The sequence below is a fragment of the Mastigoproctus giganteus genome, chromosome 7 (assembly GCF_048544385.1).
Source record: "Mastigoproctus giganteus isolate SK-2022 chromosome 7, ASM4854438v1, whole genome shotgun sequence".
Classification (NCBI taxonomy): Eukaryota; Metazoa; Arthropoda; class Arachnida; order Uropygi; family Thelyphonidae; genus Mastigoproctus; species Mastigoproctus giganteus.
In genome coordinates this window covers 47,178,807-47,202,278 of record NC_143581.1, presented here as the reverse complement: position 1 = coordinate 47,202,278, position 23,472 = coordinate 47,178,807, and the positions used below count along the sequence as shown (strand labels likewise).

Sequence of the window (23,472 nt, the reverse complement as noted above, 5' to 3'; positions counted from 1 at the left end):
CCCTTCATATGAGGTTGTAGCAATAAAGTTACGGACTGGTGCTGTTGCAGTCATGTTCGATGAGCTTAAAAATAAACGGAAGTGGTATGTTGTAGTTCAAACTTCCTCCAACAGTTGGTAGTACAGTACAGAGATTGTCCATCAGGCTGACAGGTTGCAGTTAACAACCAGTTTTGTTAGTAGCATTAAGGTTCCATGGAGCAAGCGAACGAATATCAAATTTTGATTTAAACTGGGAAAATTTACAACAGAAACGTATGAAATGTTAAAAACTGTTTATGGTGATGAAACGTTAAGTCATACTATCGTGTTTGAATGGAATAAGCAGTTCAGAGAAGTGGGCATCCATCAGCCTCTCGAAATAAGGACAGAGATCCAAAATTCTGGATATTGTGGCAAGAGATCGTCGTTCGACCCTCAGAATGATTACTGATGAGTTGGACATGAATAAGGAAACGATTCGTCAAATTCTGTATGAAGATTTTTGGAAAAGGAAGGTCTCTACAAAAATTGTGCCAGAGCCTTATGATTTAGCAGAATCAACGAAATATGTCATCGTGCGAAGACTTCATCCAGACTTCTCAAGACAATCCTAATTTCCTCGAATGTATTTTCACTGGAGTTGGGTATTCCAGTACGACCAAGAGATGAAGCGTCAGAGATGAATGGACTTCAAAACCACCACCAAGGCCCAAAAAGTTTTGTTTTACAGAAGTTCAGGATCAAGACGATGCTACTCGTGTTTTTCAACAAACAGGGCGTGATTCATTCATTCATTCACAAGCAATTTGTACCTGAAGGGGCAATAGTCAATGCTGCGTTCTGTGTACAGATGCTTTAAAGGCTATTGAAGCTTATTTCCCGGGTGAAGCTGCAATTTTGAGAGAAATGCAGCTGGTTCTTGTTGCACGACAATGTCCCCGACCAATTCGCACTTGTTATGAAGATATTTCTGACGAAACATGACATTGTGCTGATCAACCATCCACCTAGCTGGTGCTAGATCTCTACAAATCTAGCACCATCAGACTTCTTCTTTCCGAAGGTGAAATCTGCCTTCACAGGAAAGAGATTTCACGATGTTGAGAACATAAAGGAAAACGTAACACCCGAACTGAACATCTCTTTGGACGCCTTCGCTGACTCTTTTCGGGAACTTTTGGAATGTTATAATAAGTGCATTCAATCAGGTGGTGATTACTTTGAAAAAAAAAAAAAGAAACTATTTTTAAGCTCCTTCACTTTGTGTTCTGTTCCTTTACGGGAACTTAATTACAACACATCGTATGTATAACTAAATGAGCGATATCAATTAGATAAGCAATATTTATACAATGTAAACGTAAAGACTACGGAACAAACTGACGAAAAACAACTAATCAACACACATTTCTGTATCACCACAGTGTACCAACGCGGAGTTGATGTAACGTTTGGGAGCTGGCCTACATAAGATACAATACATATCCATACACGGCAAATTATATTACGTTCTCAATGAGGCAAACTAAATACGAAGATAATTTCAGGTTTTGGAGTTATGTGACCACGTGATTGACTTACTTCGGGGGAATGTTTCTAAGTCGGCCCTGCATATATTTTATTTCTGCTCGTATTATGATTCTTTAAAGATTGCCCACTTAATTCTTTTAAGAAATTTTAATTATATATATATATATATATATATATATATATATTTTTTAATTATCATTTTATTGTTATTATTTCTATTTGTTTTTGAGAATTTCGACTGCTCTTTGTTGCCACTGGGGAACGGAACGTTTTCCCACGCCACAGTTTTAAAAATTTTCATAAGATTACAGTGACCTCAGGAATTTTTTTCAACATTATTGCAGACTGTGTAGCACAGCAATTTTCTACAAGTTTTCCACAAATGTTCTGAGCTATGTAAGTAAGTGCCACTAACAATTGACACTTACAAAGCTCAGTGGTCAGGAACAAGAGTGCATAGCACGCGTTCCTTGAGTGGACTGGAGTTCAAGTCCGTTACTACTTAAATACAATAAATATTTGTATTGACGATTCATTGTAAACTCTACTGACTTGGTTGTTGCGCCGGAGTATAAACAGAAAATTTAATTTTAATTTTTTATATTTTTATGCACTTTAATATAAAATATACTCAATATAAATTACTTTGAATTATTTAGTTTCTAGTTATGGATATATATATATTTTAATCTGGATGTAAATGAATGAAATAAAGTTTATATAGAGTTGTTGTTTTGCCATTTGCTTACCGATACCGAAATGTTCTGTTATTGAAAAGAAGTTGATTTTTTTTTTTAAATTGTACGTTAGCATAAGCACCTATTGTCTTCACCATGGCCGGCCGGCCGGCCGTCCGCCCGCCCGCATGTTACAAGAGACTCCTAGTGGACGGATTTTCATGAAATTTTATTTCTGGTTCATATAGAAATATTTGTTAAAGCCATCCCAAATTTCATTAAAATCGGACAAATAGAAATCCGGCAATTATTATTTCTTTTTTCCATACAATTTGTATGGAAAACTTTAATTCATAGATTAAAAATAGTTTTAATGCAACATTGTTATGAAATAATTTTTATAATAACCACTCTTTTACCACCTTTTGCGAGATAATAATACAGTTTATAAGCTAATAGCCCAAACCACTATATATTTAACGTGACGTTTCAGGCAACTTAACCGTTGCCTGTCATCAGACCATACATTGGCTGCTGTCTGATGCACATCTGCTTGCCAACGCCAGACGGCAGCCATTGGAGTCTGAAACGTCACTTTAAATGTATAGTGGTTTGGGCTATAAGCTTAATAAACTATATTATTATCTAAAATGGTAAAAGAGTGGTTATTATAACAATTAATTTTCATGGAAAACAACCACGTAGCGTCCTTTCCTAACTATATTAGCAACATTGTTTGTTAGTTTTAGACAGTCCGTGCATTTGTATTGTTATCTAAGACTCTTAACTTGGTGTCGCTTGTGAAGAGATAGAAATATAACATATATACATCGCGCACATGTAATGCAGTAGGACCACATGTTCAAAATTACATATTTTACTCAGCAGTGATTTGAATGTGATTGTTCGTGATAATAAATTATGTAATTGAGTTACAGTTCCACGTTTGGTGACCATATTTCACTGAAATCTAAGTTTTAAAACATGATTACTAAAATTATTGTAGATTATTTCTACTTTCGAAAAATTTGAGATAAGGCTGTATGCACTGACTGTTTTATTTTGCGTATTCATCTATGGCCATAATGCCTTAAATTTAAGAATGATAGTTATTATCATTCTTAAATTTAAGGCAGTATGGCCATAGATATTATTTTATCTATTAATATTTCAGTTAATATTATAGATATTAGCTGAATCTCCGTATCATTACCCTACACGTAACTCAGTTTTGATAAAAATTCGAGATGTGGCCTTATTGCATTACATGTGCGATATATATATATATATATATATATATATATATATATATATATATATATAGAGAGAGAGAGAGAGAGAGAGAGAGAGAGAGAGAGAGACTTTAAAAAAAATGTATATGGGAGAGGAGTATAAATATTATAATGCTGTAATAAAAGTCTGTGGCTAATTTTCTAGAATGTAAAACCATAGAATTTTATTAATTGTTCTATAAAGTTTTAATAAATAATCTCTTCTTGCAGCACATCCATCACAGGCTACAAGTTATGAGTATAACTTACAATAATGGAAAGTTAGGTGTAATATAAAAAATGTTGACACTTTTTCTAAAAAAGTAGAAGGTAAATTATAGTTAAAGTACAAATAGTGTGATATCTTTCTATACATTAAAATAATTTCCCTCCTAGTAATATTTATTCAGCCAATGGGTGAAGAGGGATGCGGGTTACGTGGTAATACGTAATAAATACTAAAATATGCAGCAGAAACTTGTTTTACTGTGGTAAAACCTCGTGCGTGTGCTTTGTTTATCTAGCATGACCACTCAGTACCATTCTTGATTTCCATATGTAACGTATTTATGTATTCATAGCTGCGGAAGAGACATACACAGTGTCGAAAGCTTCTGTAAGTATTTTATTTTATCAAAAGAAGCAAGCGTAGTGAGCAGGGGGCGAAGCCCCCTAGTTTATATTAAAATAACATATAATTTAAAAAATTTACACAAAAATCAATTCCAATCGACACAACTGCCAAAGCGTTCATTTATAGTGCTTGGAAGAAAGTATCTAGTTGCACCTTCCACAACATAGCCGAGATTTACCATCTTAAATGCAGTCCAAAATAATTTTGTATTCACTGTCAGTATTTTACATTACAGCGTTTTACAGTTGGTCAGTTGGACTGGAGAAGCACGAACACTCATTTTGGTAGGCAACAGATTTTAAGCTTCACCACTGTGATCAGAAGGTAGCACACACAGAGATGAGTGCCATCAGTTGCACAAGTTGTTTACATACTGAGTAAAGTGTGGACTTGCTTTGCAATTTGGCATCGATATGCAGATTGGGTTGTAAATTTATCCACAACCACTTCCCTGATTCCAGTATTTGAATGGCTGGTAATGACTGCACAGGTGTAAATCCGTCGCTCAGCTTAAGTCTATGTAACTTTAGCTGCAGTGTTGGGATTGAGCTCAAGGATGCGTTGGGCACAGAGATCCCAGAAATTTAGGGTGAAATGATGTCAGCAGTTTGGTAGAATTTGTAAGCCTTGTGCTGTTTATTGTGTTTGCTAGCCGAGGTAGCTCTATCTGTATCGCCATTTGGGTCGTCCGTGCCTGTGGAGGAATGTGATTTTTATGAGGGACCCACTTCAGTAGCCATTACTCTTTGATATAGTGTACCCTCCCCTTACTGTCGGGGCTGCTGATGCCCAGAGCACTGCAGGGTAAATTACAGTCTAGATATATTTCCCTGTTCTCAAGTCATATACATACAGAAGGTTTTGCTTGGCGCACCATCTCAGGCTACCATTCTTGTTGCTATCGCCTTGATATGCTGGAATATAATTTTTGGGTCGAAAACAACCTCAAGGTCTTTGTGGCTGATCATTATCGGGATCTGGATTCCACAGAAAAAGGTAAGAATTGTGGCTGGTGACAGCTTTAAAGAGAATATATCTCAGATTTACTAGGGTTTAGCCCTAGTGCAGCCCAAACTGTTCAAGGTAGGAAGTTGACTCAGCCATCCTGTTATTTATAAAATTGGTAATTTTGGCTGGGTCAGCTCCTGGTATTTTCGGCGTACACCAAAATATCTTCATTGCAATCGATGAAAGATATGAGCGAAGTGATGAGCAATCCAGACAAAACATCTCATTGCAGCACTCCAGCAGTTATTTTTCTAGTGATATGGTAATATCTGAAGTATGTGTGAGGTGTGGCAGTTTATGCTTCAAGAGGACCCACCGAAGAAACTAGTACTTATCAGATGCAATGGTTTTCATTGCCAACGCCCAGATTTCCGATCTGTAGGCGATGACCGGCTGCAGAAACCAATATATTTATTGGAGCGCGTACTCAGGCTCTGTGACAAGGAGGTGGTGTTTGGCAAGCCATCTGGATCTGCAGACCTTTTTGTGAATGTCTGCAACATGGTGTTTGAAGCTGAGTTTAGAGTCGTAGATAACTCTGAGATCTCTCTCTCTGTGCTTGGTTACTGGGGTGATGGGGGTTCCATGGATTTCCAGGTTTAGTTGCATTGGGTTTGATTTAAGTGAAAACGCCATTTGTGTTCATTTAGTTGGATTTATCTTAAAAGAACACTGATAAGTATGTAATCAGATTCTTAAGGCTATTAATGATGGTTTCGGAAGCAGAATCGGGCGGTCCTGTAGATCCGATAGAGGAGCTGCAAGTTGTCTGCATAACTGATAAATTCTGTTTGCTGGCACAGGAATGGGTGGATGGCAGCTGTAAAGAGGAGCCCTGAAAAAACTCTTCCTGCAGAACACCTACACAAACTTTCCTTGTGAATGATTTTTATTCACAGTCAGGTGAAGGACCCTGGTCGTAAGTAACGACTTCAAGAATTACAGTATATTCCTTTTGATCTGGTATCCCTCCTCACAAAGTTGCAGGAGGGGCCAGATATATCTGTGCTGTCGAATGCAGACTGAATATCCAGATAAACAATTGCCATCTCAGCCCTATCTTGTAGAGCCCCAGAATGGTGTCGGTGGTTGCCAGCAGGTTGCTAATGGACCTGCGTTTCAAGGCATAGTGAATAAATGGGGACTCACATGGCAGAACCTGGTTGTTTAGGATGGCATTTCTCCATGACTTTCATTATTGGCCCGAATTGTGAAACTGAGGTCGCTCCTTGTGTTTTGGGGATTGGTCGGACAATATATTGGTTCCAGGCTGTTGGGAGGATTCCTAGGAGTGCATCAATGATGAAAATGCTAACGCTCTTAAGGATGAATTGTGGGACCCCCATCATATGCGGTGCAAGACTATGGTGGGATATCATTGATGGCCTGGATAAGCTCTCTTTTTGTAATGGTGATGGAAGTGAGAGCATCGCGCTGACAACTGTTGTGAATGCTCTTAAGGTTTGATGCTGACTTTGGCTTAAATCTTGTGATGTAGTGTAGCCATTCGATCGGATTAGTTTTTGAGGGAATTCATCATGCCTTGCCTTAAACGGTGACTTCCCGATCTTGATTGTTTTGTCGATGTAAGCTTGCGTGGCTTTAGATTTGCTTCTATTGAGCTGGGCACATGCTCTTGAGTGTGCAGTCCTGTCTAATGGGTCTGATGTTGCTTTCCAATTTGCATGTGGCATTAGGCGCCTCAGTAGCCAGGTGGGAAGGAGCAGCAGTGCGTAGCACACGCTTCTTGATTAGACCGGGGTTCGAGCCCGTCACCACCAAATACGGAGGATGCGGAAAGGTCAGGGAATGACCGCCGCATATCCCGGAGCAATATGGCCTTAGTTGCTAATGCTCCTAAAAAAAAAAAAAAAAAAAAAAAAAAACATGTGGCATTTGTTTATTCTGAAATTCAAGGCTGAGCTGTTGGGTCCGCCATGCTTTCCTCTGACAAGAGATTGAAACTGTTTTTGACGTTGCAGTTTGAGCAATAGACTTCAGCCAGCAGGTAAAAAAGTGCAGCCTGAGCTGTGGGTGACATTGGTTTAGGGCTTCCCAAGGAAAAATGGATGCTGTGAAGCAGCATTTCTGTGGAGTGAAAGGCTAATCACTGTCTTCTTAACTGGTGCCTGATGTTGCCAGGCTGTCCTGGAAGTGATTGGAAGAATGAGGGCTACTGGTAGATGGTCTGATCTGAAGGCTGTTTCAGGCTGGCTGTCAAAGGTGAGGGTGTCTGTTGCATAGATTAGGTCTAACAGGTTAGTGCCTCTGGTAGGGACAAAATTCTGGAGGATCAGACCCACTGCAGCCAGATAAGAAGATAACAATCTGCGAAGACTGTTCGCCTGAGCTAATATTAAAGTCTCCACACACAAGTAATGTTGCTTTGGGGTGGCATTGATTAATGATCCAGTTGGAGACCTCCTGTAAAGTGTTCTTAACTGTGGGAGGGTGGATGTAGACTGTGCACACGTCAAGTCTGTGGCCTTGGATGCTGAGTGAGACTCTTGCAGCTTCAAACAGTTATGTTTTTAGAGTGGATGAGCTAGTCGGTGAGAATTGTGTGGTGAAGAGAATGCATACACCACCACCAGTTATCCGTTCCCCGGAGGCAAAAATGCCTGAGAAGCAAGCGGGTTGAGAGAATGCTCTCTCTGTGATACAAATGCTATCATACAACCTTGACAGGAGAAGAATTTCCATGTCTGAAGAAAATAGAAAGATTTTGATAGAAAATCGTGCACATTAAAAAAGTTTGGATGTATGTCCTTGTTGTAGCTCTGATGGCCTTCACCAATTGTCTACGATTCGTAGCTATGTTCGTGTTTAACGAACATAGCTAACATTGCTAATTCTCCTTCTCCCCTGGAACATGAGGGAGATGTGTAAAATGTATGCTAAGCAGCTCTTGCACATGCAATTGATTCAAGCCAGGTTTCCGTAATGCAAACTTTGTCTGCCATTTCGGAAAAAGAGTTTGCTCTAGGGTATTCAACTTATTGCGTATACTACGTGCATTCTTGTAGAAGACCTTAAGCATGGGCTGGCAAGAGATGGTTCGCAGTACCGATGCTGTTGATGGTTTCTACTTGGCCACTGTACTCTCGTTTCTAACTGTAGTAAGAATTTGAATTAGTTTAACTAAGGTTGGTTCAGTGAAGCCAAATTGGTGTAGGTGCATGTGGGAAATTTTCGCATGAGCAGGTTAGTTGGCAGAGGTAGAGATGAGTCAGCTGACAATAGAATGGTCCCTCTTCCTTGTAGGGAAGCTTTTCCCATGGCGGTTGGAGATAGACTCATAAAAAGGGCGAATGATGGCCCGAATTGGCCAGATCGATGGCTGGCTTATGGAGTTAAAATGCTCAGCGTCACGGTCAAGTTTGAAAGATGAGTATTCTCTATGTTTAGCTGGCAGCTCAGTAACGCAAACAAACTTGAGGTTATCTTTTAGGACTACAATAATCGGATCCGGTGTGGCTTGAGGTGCGAGCCTGGATACTTAGAGAAATCGTCGAGGATTCTTCTTCTGTATCATCGCGTGAAACTTGGTAGTAGTAATAGAGTTAGTTTCCTGTTACGTAGCGTCTTGATTTAGTCCTGCCAGTTGTACTGGAGTGAGGTGCTAGATTTGCATGAGATATACAAGAGAGATGGTTGGTTGTTGTTGAGTTTCAGGAGCATTGGCGACTAAGACCATGTTGGTCCGTGTATATTGCCTGCAAATTGCGTATATTCTGAGGTCTATTTTCTGTTTGCTGGATTGGGATTCTAACTCGGGTCTTTTCCACCCGCTTTGGGGAGGACGGCGATTCTACCAACTGTGCTACCCACGAGGGCTACAGGAGAGTGAACAGCAACTTCTGCCCAGGATATATTTATGGCTCGCATTATTAGTAATTAACTGTTAAGAAGGTAACTATATTTTATTTTCACTTCGGTTAATCACAGAAAAAGAAAGAAAAAAAAATTCAATTAATTTTACGAAAATAGTAGAATGCGTCTGAAACGTAACGCACTGCGTACATTACCTAACTTGTAATAGAAATATGTTATCGGATGTTTAGACATCCGATAACATAACTTAAGAAAAAAGTTCAATCGTTATGATATTTCAGCTTATGTTTCTTTGGTCCCTTGAAAGCGCAGTCATGGCCTCCTCTGCGCCCCCCCCCCCACAACAGAAATCTATTCATATAAATGAAAGTATATTTCGCGTATTGCTCTAGAACAAAACGTCGAAACCTGGCCAAATTTTAAACCTCTGTTCTCTTGGTCCTTGGGAATATTTTATGTCTAGTTACGATTTCACAGCCCTCGTCCTCCCCTACAAAAATCGGCATAAATGAAAGTGTTTTAAATAAATTTTCTGTTTATACTCCGGGACGACCACACGGTCAGAGGAGTTCACAAGGTAGAGATAATACAAGAAACAGCACCGTATTCAGCAGTCACGGGCTTGAACCCGGGTCACTCAAAGCACGTGTACTTATGCAACCGTGCGCTTGACCACTCGGCTACAGCGGCCTTCGCATTAATCAACAAGGGAATTGCTGGATCCTAGGATGGTTCTAAATAAATTTCTAATTTCATAGCATTTCTTTCCCAGTTTCTCCCTACAGAAATATTACTATAAATTTGGAACAGGAGTTCTGATCCATTTCAAAATTCAGTGCCCAAATAATTTAGGAATCTTTGTAATAAATTTTCATGTCGATGGGTTGGTTTATTTTGTTATAGATCATGAATAATACAATATTTGCTAACACGCCTTAAATGTAACGCACTTGTACATTACCTAACTTGTTTGTTTTTGTTTTGCAGTGTGTGTAGCGTTATCCCGGAATCACAGTCCGTCATTGAATTGTTTTCCTCTGGATCCATATATCTTAGTAGTATTACCCCTACTTTCTTTGAATATTAATGCGAGAATTTATTGACCTTTCGCTGACTGATCGAAATAGCTGTGGTTTACCAGGCTGTTCTCAATATAAGAATGTAAAATTAACTATTGAAAATAAGAGATATATCATTATAGAGTCTAACCTTTCTTCTAGGATTTCCTGTTTATGACTAAAGGAACTTTACACGTAATCGATTAAATTATACATATCAACCTTTAAACAATGCAGTTTAAAGCCAACACAAAGCGCATCAATGCCTTATAAGGCGATTAGCTTTGACACTAATCTGAACATTCATCCTAATCCTAACTTTTGTTGAGAAATTATTTTAGTAAGTGTTTAATCATCCGATTTTCATTCGAATGAAGTTTGTATCTGATTTGTTGTTGTTTGCTGAAATCGCAAAATAAATCGGATAACAATGGAAAGGAGTCAGCATGGATAACAAATAGCTAGCTCTTTGTTACTCCCAGAAGACTTTGCCTACACGGATTTCAACCAAAAATTTACTTCATCTGAGGATATCGTTTTGAATGTTGGTTAAAATGACAAAATAAATATATACTAACTTGGGAGGTTTTATCTTCTCAAAATACAGTTTGCCGTGTCTTTATCTCGATTATATGTAAAGGTGTTCGCTGTCCCCAACTGACTCTTGGATCACCGTCAAAAGCATTAAATTTTTACCAAATCGTTGGCAGCATCCAATCGTTTGTTTACCAGACTTGCGCTAAAGTGAAGCAATTTAATTTTTTTTGGGGAGAGGCTTTGTTTTTAGAAACTTATTAACGCTGCCCGAAAACTCCTGTGAGATGGAATTAGTCATTCGAGAATAATGATCAAGCATTATTCCGAGACAGAAAAACTCATGGGGAAAACAAACCAATTTTCGCGCTATCGACCGGAGTCGCGTTTTGCATTTTTTCCCCATCTGAAGTTTTAACCGTGTAGTTAGAAGTCAGTCACTGAATAATATGACAGTAGACCATGAGTGCCATTACATTATCAACCCCCATCCTCAAGAGAATATAGTAAATAAATCCACGTAGGTTCGTTTAATAGAGTTTTCATTTAAATACAGCACCGAATTCAGTTTTTTGAACTTGTTTATATCGAAGGAGTGCGGATCCTCCCTGGTGTACGAAATCAAACATATGCGAATTCTTGATGGCTTATTATAATACATCTGATGATGGAACCTGTTGCTGTATTTCCTTGTTAGGTGATGGTTTAATTTAGCTTGTTTGTACGGCTCACTAGTATCATCCTTAGTGTAATAGAACTGTGCACGAGGATATTAGCATTCAATTTGTGACCATAAGTTGTGCGTCAATGCCAGTTGTTCGTGGTCCGATTAATGAAGACAGTGATAGATTTACGCGTTCTGCCCAGGCCGTAGATTAGATGATAACCCTACTGACAAAAGGAATGAGACTCATTATCGACATGCTTTGCTGACATGTCGATGTTGGCTGACTATTAGGAAAAACCAATTGTCGCTTATCTGGTGGTCGGTCTTTCCTCTTGGATTTTGCCTTCTGATTTATCACCTACCTGCTGCCATTTCTGCACACGGCCGTACATCACGGAGAGAAAAGGAAGGCTCTCCGCAGATTACTAAGAGGATTATTTTTTGTTTGTTTGTTTGTTTTTAATTTAAAGCATCGCTTAAATGGACTTCTTTAATGTGCTGTTGGAATCAGATGTGACCCCAGTTATGCTGTTGACATTTGTTTTTGACCTTCAGTTTCGTGCCCTTTATCTAGCTGAGATATCCATTTCTTCATGTTTGAGCGTCATCTTACGACAGGAACGCCTGCTATTTATACGTTTTAATTTCAAATCGGATTTATATCATATAAAGAGCAAGCTCGAAATTAAAAGCGTATAGAGCCAAATAAATTGTTCAGTTTGAAAACAAACTATTGACAATACTGGTCCGATTATCTTTCATCTGTTTGCTCAAGTTTGCATAGGCGCTTGTCAAGATGAGTCAGTAGATGAATAACAGATTGTAAGTACGCAGTTTATGATTGGTACAATGAATTGCTGTCATACGATTGTAATAATTTTAGTGTTCGGATTAAGTACCAGTCACTGTATTTTATTACTATTTTATATATATATTTTTTAAGTTCATTAATGTGTACGTTTATTCTAGTTCAGTTAATGAGTGGTTCTTCCATTCAGACATTTTACAAGGCTATCAATCGAGAAAAACGTGTAATGAAATGTGATTTGATTTCTATTTGGTTATAGGAATTTGTCCTTGTTTGGAGGACATAAAGTGGCTCAAGCTATGGTGGACCAAGATCTGATGACCCCTCTGGTTTCCCTTTTCAAGAAGGTAAGTATTCCGTTTATAAGTAATCAGTTCAAACGAAAATGTTAACATACTCAGAAATGGTTTGAGTTACCGAGCTTTTAGTTACTTTGTTTATTTTTTGTATAAACATATGAAGAGCTTATTAAGTCGACAGAGAGTAAATGCATAATTAATTTATATAAATTAGGCTGAACGGCTGAATCTGTTCGGAGCCGACGTTCTAGAACAGCGGTTTGGGATCTACGGTTCTCGTTTTGAATGCTGATAAAAAATCAAACGTTTTTTGTGTCATTGATGTAATTAAGTCAGACAACGGAATAAAAGATATACAATATCAGTTAACTTCTGTTGTGCTGTTTGTCGTGTTTACTTATTTATAAGTAATAGGACGTTGCTTCTCCTAAAATTTGCGTTTTTGTTGGTTTTTTGCTCATTTGGCTCTAATACGATTCCCGACCTCTGTTCTAGAATATAACACCATCCCATTCCATATATAAGTCAACTTGGTTGACAATGGTGTTATCAACGTGACGTTTTGAGAACGGCTGTCAACTGTATGTGGAAAGGTCCTCAGTTATAGCATGTCAGATTCCATTACTGTCCGGATCAGCGTGCTGTTGTTCAACGTGGGTTTACATAGCCCCTAGTCGGCGGAAATTTATCATAGGGTGCAATCAGTTTAGTAGCTATTTCTACAAGGGTTGATAGTCAACTGAGATGAGAATATGGCTTCTAGTCCAGCGTTTTCCAAAGTGTGGTATGCGGCTTGGTCCTATTATTATTGCGCAGCATTCATGACACAGCAATCTGATGTTAAACAACATCATCCCTCACATTAGCTATTTAAAAGTTATAAAGTGCACACATAATAAATTGCTTATTGTTTTAAGATTAAAAAAAAATGAAAATTTATTCGTTTTTCATAACGCTTTTTAATTTTGTGGGTCACAAAAAAAGTTACTGGAAAAACCTCGGTCTCCAGCTATATAAAGTTTGGAAAACTCTGTTCTAATCCATATAATAGTGACCACAGTTATGATTGCGTTACATGAAATGCGATAGAAGATATTGCAGCTTCCTCCTTCCATATCTTCGAACATTCAAAAAAGGTGCTACAGAGATGCCTATTCTAGTTGGAAGTGTAGCAGGATCTACAGTAGTCAAAGGAATTTTACGAGGAAAGTATCCTACGTTAGAAATATTGGGATGTCTTAACACTAAGGGGAGACTGAATTACCTTAACACGCAAGCGTTTTCTAGTGGGTTTCGATGAACTTACCCACGTATAAAGGATGAATTAAAGGTCTGTGCCTCTCCAAAGAAATAAAGAAGTAACTGTTTTCACATCAACAGGTGTGCCGAATCAATCCACCCATACATTAGGTTAATCAACTTTTAAGACGGGTAAAATGGACTAAGGGAAGGATATTTCTAAATTAAAAAAAATAAAATAAAATAATAATAAGTAATAATCCTAAAAGTATATTTGGCTACTGAATGATTTTTTTATTATTTTTTAGGATTACACAAAGCTCTTTTAATTAAAATCATAAACTTCCTCATGCTTATATTCGATCGTTTTACCGTTACGTAACTTCAAATGTGTCAGTTGTGTTTTCTCTGTGATCCACAAGTGGATACCTGTTCTATTACAGTTTTTTTTTTTTTTTTCTGCGAGACAAACTGAATTTCATCATCAGTTTTAAATTATCACCATCATTCTTCTGTTTGAAAAAAAAAAGTTTTAATATTTCGACCCCATTGTTGAGCTATTATTTGTTTTTCATTCGATTCATTAAATTCTATTTATTTTTTTCTGCTTATGCTGTGCAATGACCACAAGTATTGTTTGAAAGTTAATTGCAGAACCCAGGGTTTCCCCTATAGCTAAATGTGCAATGACCACATAGGATCAGAGGAATTTACAAATAACAAGATTTTGTTGTGGATTGGAAGTGGTCGACGGGAAAATAGACATTTTTCTATTTATTCGCCGACCGGTGGAAAACGTGCTTTATCAGAAATAATGGTATTACTCTCTTTTACTTTCTGATCAACATATTATCACCAGTTCTTACTAAAGGGCTGTTTGTGAAACTTATTTCAAGTTTTTTTTGTTGGGAACAGTTCCCTGAACCTTTATTCCGGTCCATTTTTTACTTTTATTTTATTTTTTATGAAAAATTTTTCTTATCAATACTTGTAGCTCGATCCCTAATCAAACCAATGTTCGATTAGGGGGAACCCTAATCGAATATTGGTTCCGTCTGCAAGTAATAAGCTTTCCTTATGAAAGGATGCTGCTTCGTTATTAGGTATGTTGAGGGTCTAACGGTTCCTGGGATTTCTCCCATCTCCGCGTATGTTCTCTGTATCGGTCGAGCCAGAGATTTAAAAGTGTGTGGGATATGTACTATGTAGTATGTTGTGCCCATTGTTCATCCGGCCTGTTAGCCGCCGGGCCCCTAGTGGGGCCCGACGTTACCAATACCAGCCACGAGGAGGCCAGCCGGGTGTTACCAGTGATTGAAACAGTACTCTAGCAGGTCCTGCCACCTACTTTCCTGGGATTTCAGTGGCTAGGACCAAAATAAATAAAATAAAAATTAGAAAAATAAATAGTCGCGAGGATGTTTTATTGCGTATTTGGGGTTTTGCTTTAGGAGCACTGTTTGGGGTTTTACGCTGAAGGTCTTGATAAAGCCTAATTGGGCCGGGTAAGAATTTTGATGTAGGGCTAATCGCTGTGTGAGATGACAGATTTGGGTGGGGAGACAAAAGGCTGGGGGGTGAAATAGGAAGCAGAGGGGTCGATAGGGAAGGTGACCCCCCGTTTTTCAGTGGGACATGCCCATGCCTCACCAGAGGGAAATAGGGTTGGCGAGGGGGAAGGGAGCGTGTGTCTCTCCCCCCACCAGGGATTAGGGTTTTAAAGAACTCTCGCAGGTGCCAGATTTGATAGCCAGATGGCACTCTAGTTTTGATGTCATTCCATTTTTAATCTTTTTCAGGAACTTTGTTGTGGCGCGCTTGTATCAAGTCAGAGATGGTTGGCCGCAGGATTCTTGCTTTGGTCTCTCCCAGGAGGAGTAGCCCTGCGCAGGTCTCTTGAGTTTCAAATGGCGTGTCTATTTCTTCATGCTGAGATTTTATTCTTTTGCTCTTGCTTTGACTCTTCTGTGTCTCTCCTTTATTTTTACTTCGTCCATGACATTTGGTTTGTAATATATCTATTGGGTATTATTGTTCTCCCGAGGATCAGGTTGCATTGAGATAATTGTTTTCCTTCTTGTGAATAATTGTATTGCGAAGTTAGTTAGTGCTGTGTACTCTTCCTGAGTGTCCAATAGTCGGGACTCTTGGTGAATTGGGTTATACTGGATTCTTACAATAAGTCTTGCTCTTATATCTTCATAGTGGTCGCAGTCATGCATGACGTGACTCCAAGTCTCTGGTTCTCCACATGGACAATTCCTGTCTTCTATTATGCCCATTGTGTTTAGTTTATCTCTGAACGGGCCGTGGCCTGTTAATAAGTAGGTAGTGTTGAGGCCCGGGTATATCCATGCTGGTGCTTTTGGGTACATTTTTGTTACAAGGGGAAGAAATTTGTGGGTTATTGCTCCTTTGGTGGTTTCATTCCACCTTGTCTGCCAAATGTGAGTTAAAAAAAAAAAAGTAAAGTAAAGTGCAGCCATTGTCAACCCACTGCAGGATGGAAGCCTCCTCAACAATTCATGTTGAGGGAAATGGACCATAATCTGCCACGCTGGTCCAGTGCGGGTTGGCAGATCGACCGTATTCAGCAGTCAGGGGCTTGAACCCCCGGTCTACTCAAAGAGCGTGTGCTACTGCACTCCCGCTCATGACCACTCGGCTACGGAGGCCTGCATCAATTCTTTTTTGCTCCTGCTTCCAATCATTGGTAACATTGAGGGTTAGGCCGTTAGTTGTGATTGGTATTGCCTTTTTGTAATAATACATTAATCCAGTTCGTACTACCTCTAAGTCAAGGGGCAGTGCACCGGCAATGACCTGAAGCGCTGCCGTACTAGTTGTATTGCTTGCCCTAGTGATGGTGAGTAGTATGTTCCTTTGTATTGTTTCTAATATTTTCCTATTTGTTACTGTGTTAGTCTTCGTCATCCATATAGGTGAGCCGTAGATAATTGCTGGTATAAATAAGGCTTTATAATATAAGGAGAGGATCCTCTTGTTTAGTCCCCAGTCCTTTCGCGTTATTTTTATTATGAGTCCTGTATATTTGCGTATTCTCTTCCTGAGGTAATTTAGATGGGGTTTAAATGAGAGATTGCTATCTATAATTATCCCTAGATACTTTATCTGGTTGGTTAGTCTGACAGTGCTTCGTTATAAATGAAATGCAGATGTATTTCATAGAGGATTATTAATATATATATATATATATATATTTCTTTTTTTTATTAATAATCGCCATTAGCTGACAGTTCGTTCAAAAAGTATTCTCTTAATGTTGCCAACATACATTAACTTCAGCCATTCGCGTTCTTGCATGTCCTGACACTATTTTTATATTCACTTTCTGTACGCGTTTCTATAAATTTTAAAAATTGAACTAGAACTGCAGATAGACTTAGTATTAGTAGTGGCAAATGATGCAAGAAAGCAAGCTTATAAAGCATCAGCCAAAAAAAAAAAAAAAAGAGAGAGAGAGAGAGAGAGAGAGAGACCCTTTCCACATCACATCGCCTGTCCATCATCTCCACTAGTTTCGTTTTGACACTATACAGTGTGAAGTACACCATTTTCATCAAAATCAGTTAAATGAAATTGGAAGGTGTTCTCTGCTGTTTGAACATAAATTTGTTCAGTGCTGTCACTTTTATTATTATTAGCTATATGGTCAAATATGCCCCTGGATTTTTTACTGCACCGGAAAAAAAATAAGTAAATGAACTTTATAAAACTGCTTATGTGATTCTTTGTGGTATCAGTGGCGGATTTCCGCACAGGCGCTCGCCTGGGGCCTCTTAAATAGAGGGGCCTCAAATCTCAGGTCTCAAAAAAAAAAAAAATAAATAAATAAAATTGTTTCATTTTTAATTTTTACACTCATAATTATTACCGTTACTGAATACAATTATAATTTAATATGAGAAGTTAGTAAACTCTTATGCGAATATTCATACATATTATATGAAATATCTATGCGAACTAAGTGAATCTGAAGTAGAATACGTATTATCATTAATGTTTAGTTGTGCCATTTTTTTTCATTTAAACATTAGTTAAAATATGTATGAAAGAATTGGGCAACCAAAATGATTAAAACCGCAACACCAAATCTAGAGCGCGTGCTATAGTAAAAATTTGCGCGTAGAATGTAGTGGTACCGAAAATATTTAGAGGAGGGCCTCAAAATTGAATTGCGCCTGGGGCCTCTCAAGTGCTAAATCCGCCACTGCTTGGTATTTGAATTTCCCCAAGCTGTCAATCCCAACCTCCCATGGAGGTAACTTATTCTAGTAATAACAACTTTAAAAAAAAAAAGAAACTTATTCAAAATCGTAAAACCAATGATATACAGAGAAAATAATAAATAAAGAATAAAATATATTTATTATTCATCAATGGAATGGTTATTACCATTCTATTGATAAATTTTGACCACTTTCGTTTGTAATCGATAGTAAAATCAGAGAAATATAATAGGTGTACTTCGGAGTGAATTTACCTTTTCGAAAATTTTTACCTGAGTGTCCTCTTCTAAAACATTTTTAAATGATTGCTTTGCTTTTTTTTTTTTTTTTTTAATTGTTTATATGAATCAGAATTTGGTATTCTTTGTCTGTTGTTGTGCCTACACAGTGTGCCAATTAAATAACGAGACTGACGCTACTAAAAAAAAAGAAGAATAACACTAACAGCAAAGCAAGGTTATATATTTTCGAAGTAATCACCTCCGATGTGTACCCACTGTTTACATCTGCACTTCTAGTACCGCTCTCAGCTGGTCGGTCACTGCAGCCTGGATGTCCTCAATCGTCCCGTATCGCGTTCCTTTCCAGGCTGTTTTGATTTTGGGGAACAAAAAGCAATCTGCGGGAGTCAAATCCTGAGAAATGGGGGATGTTCGATTACTGGAATCGATTTTTTTGCCAAAAATTCCTTGGTGAATACCTGGCGAACAGAGATCGGTCGGCCAGGTCGGGATCGTCCTCACGTCCTTTGCGAAAACGAGAAAACCATTCATCAGCATAAACTTTTTGAAATCATTAAAAGTTTCCGTAGCACTTTTTCCCAATTTACAATAAAATTTGATAACTGCTCTTTGCTCCATTTTCAATTTTCTAACGACATGCACAAAACTACTATTACTCTTTCCGTCATAAATCACGAACTACTGACTGGACACGTTTCAACCTGCACTCGTTGGAAAGAGCACACTCTAGTGGATCTAATCATGTACTATTTTGGCCTCTTATGGTAATACCAAACGCAGAGCGAACGTAGTCTCATTATTTAATTGGCACACTGTATTATTTTGACTGGAATGTCAAAAACAAATTAATTTAATTTAGCTGTTATGTCTTCACTATTTTAACAGCTGACGCTGCAGGAAACTTATCAAATCAATCAATAATTTATTTAGTCGTGGATATAATGCAAACTAATTCTGTAACTTCTACCATTTTCGTGACAGTAATATATCTAGGTAATTTTTATAAAATTCCTGAATTAATTCTGTTTTTTAGAATAAACGGTTCATTCATATATAACGTTTTTAGAAATCTGAAATAACTTTAAAAAACTACCATTGTATAACAAACCCCCAATTTCGCAGTCTGAGTTGACATCTCTAGTTATGATTCGTATCAACTTCGTATGTTCGGCCTGGGCGATGTCAATCAACATAAAGTCACACTGTTTTCGCGAAAATCTTCGGGGAAACACCGTTTTAGACGTTTTATAAACAGTTGGGGGAGCTACTACACTGTCACAAAAAAAAAAAAAAAAAAAAAAAAAGCATTTAACGATGGAGCGTCGAAATACAAACTCGTCAAGATTTAATATTACAATATAACAATCTTCACTTTTTTTTTTATAAATGAAGCAGACTTATCCATATTTAAGTTTCATTGGCGAGTTTATCCCTCACATATACACACTGTTGATTACAACTAGGGGCATTTCTTAGGTGTAGCGCCTGGGTGTCAATCGAAATTTTGCGCCCCCACTCCTCAAAAATATTTGTATATTTTGATTGCCGTAGCCTAGTGGTCAGGCGCGCGGGTGCATAAGTGACCGGGGTTCAAGCCCGTGACTGCTGAATACGGTGCTGTTTCTTGTATTCTATCTATCTTGTTAACTCCTCTGACTGTTTGGTCGTCCCGGAGTATAAACAGAAAATTTATTTATGGGTGTATTTGCGCCATGGGCCTAGATTGGGTGCGGGGCACCCATCAGCCCTATATTTTACTGTAATGAAAGGTTACGTCTACCTTCCGTAAGCTCATAACTTTATTTTTTATTTTATTTTTGCCAGAGATGTAATCGGAACTATGGCACATGATTTAGCCTTTACAAAATTCTTAATTTTAGCACGATATGGCCTAGTCCTGTGTGGGAGGAACTCTCCATAGATAATGTATCATTCCTAAATGATACATTATCTATTTATAATTGACAATAAATGATAAAGCAGCCCTTCACCGTGTTATGGCACGAAAATATTTCACTGCATACGTGTTGTAGAAAATAATATTTGATGGTGGACATTAATTAGATTTCAAGAAATAGTTTAGGCATAGATTTTAGTTACTTATTTACATAGCATTTGATACTTTTTGCGGTATGTTGTATATCTCTATTAAAGTTGTCGTCAGTTGTGGTAAAAGATTCCAAACCACCTCTGTCTGAGGTGTATGCGAGTAGTGTTGCTGACTAATCGGCGAAATTAAAATTTAGTTCACACTTCACAATCAAAGACTTGGAGTGATGAGTTTTTCACCTGATTTCAGTTCTGTAAACTTTACTAGCCATAAATTTGTGGCTCTCGATTCTCTTTTGGTTAATTATTTAATATGGCAGGGGTGAGGTACAGGAGTAGCCTATCAATTTGTTGGAGTCTTACGAATAAGCAGGAGCGTTCATAGACTTAGTGCGGCGTCCCCTTAAAAAATATTTATATATTTTGTTGTAGTTTTATTCATATAATGGTAACTGAAAACAATCTTTTTCAATGCTAATGAGACTCAAATTTGTTACCCTTTCTTGCGTCATTCTTGATCCTAAATAGTTCTTTACCATTTTTAATATGGTAAAAATACGCTCTCCGTGTGCTATGGTGACAGAAAGGTCGAGAAATATTCGTATTGCAATAGAAACGTAGCAAGAAGATCCCTTGAAAAAACATACGCTTCCATGTTTGGCTGTATCAAAATTGACAAATTTTCTATTTTTAGCATTGACGTTAATTTATTTTAAAGAAGGATCCGACAAATTAGTTTTTTGGACCATATAATGTTTAATTTGTTTCTTTATTTAGAGATGGAAACGAATAGGTCCGATAAAAAATTAAAACTATTATGAACCTTCAGTTGTTCGAATATCTCTTCTATTTATAATATTGTTATATCTAGTAGGACATCATAGAAGTTTATTTTGTATGAAGCTTCAGGAGAATTTATAGTTTCATAATGACTTTCATAAAGAAAAATTCTTTTCTTTTTTTCTGATCGTATAATTGAGACTGTAAATCTAGTTTCGCAGTCTATTTCTTTAGCAGTAACTGTTGCTTTATTTAACATATTTTGAAAACCATAATCTGTTCTAAATTCTTTAAAATGCTCACTTCGTGTAACATGTTTATGAGTAGTAGTAGTAGTAGTAGTGGCACTTGATGCAAGAAAGCAAGTGTAGGAGCTTATGCAGCATCAGCCAAAAAAAAAAAAAAAAATCACACCATACCCTCCAAATGCCTGTCCAGTTCCTCCTTAAATTTATTTAACCTATCAACTTCCACAACGACAGATGGAAGTTTGTTCCAGCAATTAACCACCCGCTGGCTAAAGGCAAATTTCCGCACATCTATTCTACATCTATCCTTTCTTAATTTGAACTTATGTCCCCGTAGGTTCGTATTCTGAACAAGTGGGAGGATCCCATCAGAATTCAGCGTGCTCAACCCATTCAAGGCCTTATAGACCTCAATCAGATCACCGCGCAGGTGCCGAGTCTCCAGCCACTGCAATTTGCAGAACTTAAGCCTCTCTTGGTAAGAGGATCCCTTCATTCCCCTCACCAATCGTGTTGCTCTTCTCTGTACACTCTCAAGCAAATCTACATCCTTCCTAAAATGAGGCCTCCAGACCTGTACGCAGTACTCAAGGCGTGGCCTGACCATTGCCTTATACAGAGGGACAATCACCTCCTTTTCCCTGCTAGCAAAATTCCTATATATCATTGACAAAACCCCATGACCTGCCCTAGCAGCCTGTCTACATTGCTCAGAAAACTTCATATCTGACTGCACAATTACTCCCAGGTCTTTTTCATTTTCTACCACCTTAAGTGTAGTACCACACAGTTGGTACGTTTCTCTGGGGTTACTTCTACCCATATGCAGTACTTTGCATTTGTCAAGGTTAAACTTCAGTTGCCACTTCTTAGCCCATCTGCCCAAATTATCTAGATCCTGTTGCAGTAGCACACTGCCATTACTGTCATTAACAACCCTGCCAACCTTCGTGTCATCTGCAAACTTCGACATTAAGCCTGATATACCTTCATCAATATCATTGACAGTGATTGAGTGTTGACAGTGACGTGTTTAAATTTCCATCGATTTGCTAACAACATTGATATTTGATATTATATAATATCATATTACTAGGGAACAAATAAATGTGTAAGATTTGATTTGTTATTAATGATTTAGATACATTCCTAGAATCACTATCATAGGAAATATCTGTATAGAATATAGATTGTATTAGGATTGAATTTAAAGACTTTTACTTCATAAATTTTACACTGAAAGGACACAATTCATGGGGTTTCCTGGTGACAGCGTCGCGTTGCGACGCTGTCACCCCCTCTCGCTAGTGGACGAACCCACCGCTTGGCAGGTATATAGGTATACTGTACTGTGATTACTCTGATTACTCGTGTCACCCTTCGATCTCCCTTTGTGAATGGGGGCGCCCACGGTTATTATGATGTGGTTACAAAGGAACTGGATGCAAAAAATAATTTTGATATCATATACTTGGATTTCAGGAAAGATTTTGACATGTTGCGCATGGAAGACTACTGTACAAATTGGAGCAGAATGATATTAAGGGTAAGTTGCTACAATGGATAAAAGGATGGTTGAGTGGGAGAAGACAGAGGGTGGTAATCAATGGGTGCTGCTCTTCGTGGATTATTGTTATTAGTGGAGCCCCACAGGGTTCAGTGTTGGGTCCACTGTTGTTTTGTATATTTATCAATGATATTGATGAAGGTATATCAGGCTTAGTGTCGAAGTTTGCAGGGTTGTTAATGGCAGTGTGCAACTGCAACAGGATCTAGAACATTTGGGCAGATGGGCTGAGAAGTGGCAACTGAAGTTTAACCTTGACAAATGCAAAGTACTGCATATGGGTAGAAGTAACCCCAGAGAAATGTACCAACTGTGTGGTACTACACTTAAGGTGGTAGAAAATGAAAAAGACCTGGGAGTAATTGTGCAGTCAGATATGAAGTTTTCTAAGCAATGCAGACAGGCTGCCAGGGCAGGTCATGGGGTTTTGTCGATGATATACAGGAATTTTGCTAGTAGGGAAAAGGAGGTGGTTGTCCCTCTGTATAAGGCAATGGTCAGGCCACGCCTTGAGTACTGCATACAGGTCTGGAGGCCTCATTTTAGGAAGGATGTATTTTTGCTTGAGTGTGTACAGAGAATGGCAACATGATTGGTGAGGGGAATGAAGGGATCCTCTTACCAAGTGCGGCTTAAGTTCTGCAAATTGCAGCGGCTGGAGACTAGGCACCTGCGAGGTGATCTGATTGAGGTGTATAAGGCCTTGAATGGGTTGAGCATGCTAAATTCTGATGGGATTCTTCCACTTGTTCAGAACCTAAGGGGGCATAAATTCAAATTGAGGAAAGACAGATG

At 38.2% G+C, this 23,472-nt stretch overlaps 1 protein-coding gene across 1 annotated transcript in view; it reads left to right on the top strand.

Annotated features, from left to right (window-relative positions):
* Positions 1 to 23,472, top strand: part of LOC150082877 (HEAT repeat-containing protein 3-like) — a 189,790-nt gene that overhangs the window by 41,243 nt on the left and 125,075 nt on the right. Inside the window, exon 3 of the mRNA XM_090378307.1 lies at positions 12,263 to 12,350. Within this exon, the coding sequence (XP_090234433.1) occupies positions 12,263 to 12,350 (88 nt within the window). The remainder of the gene's footprint in view (positions 1 to 12,262; positions 12,351 to 23,472) is intronic.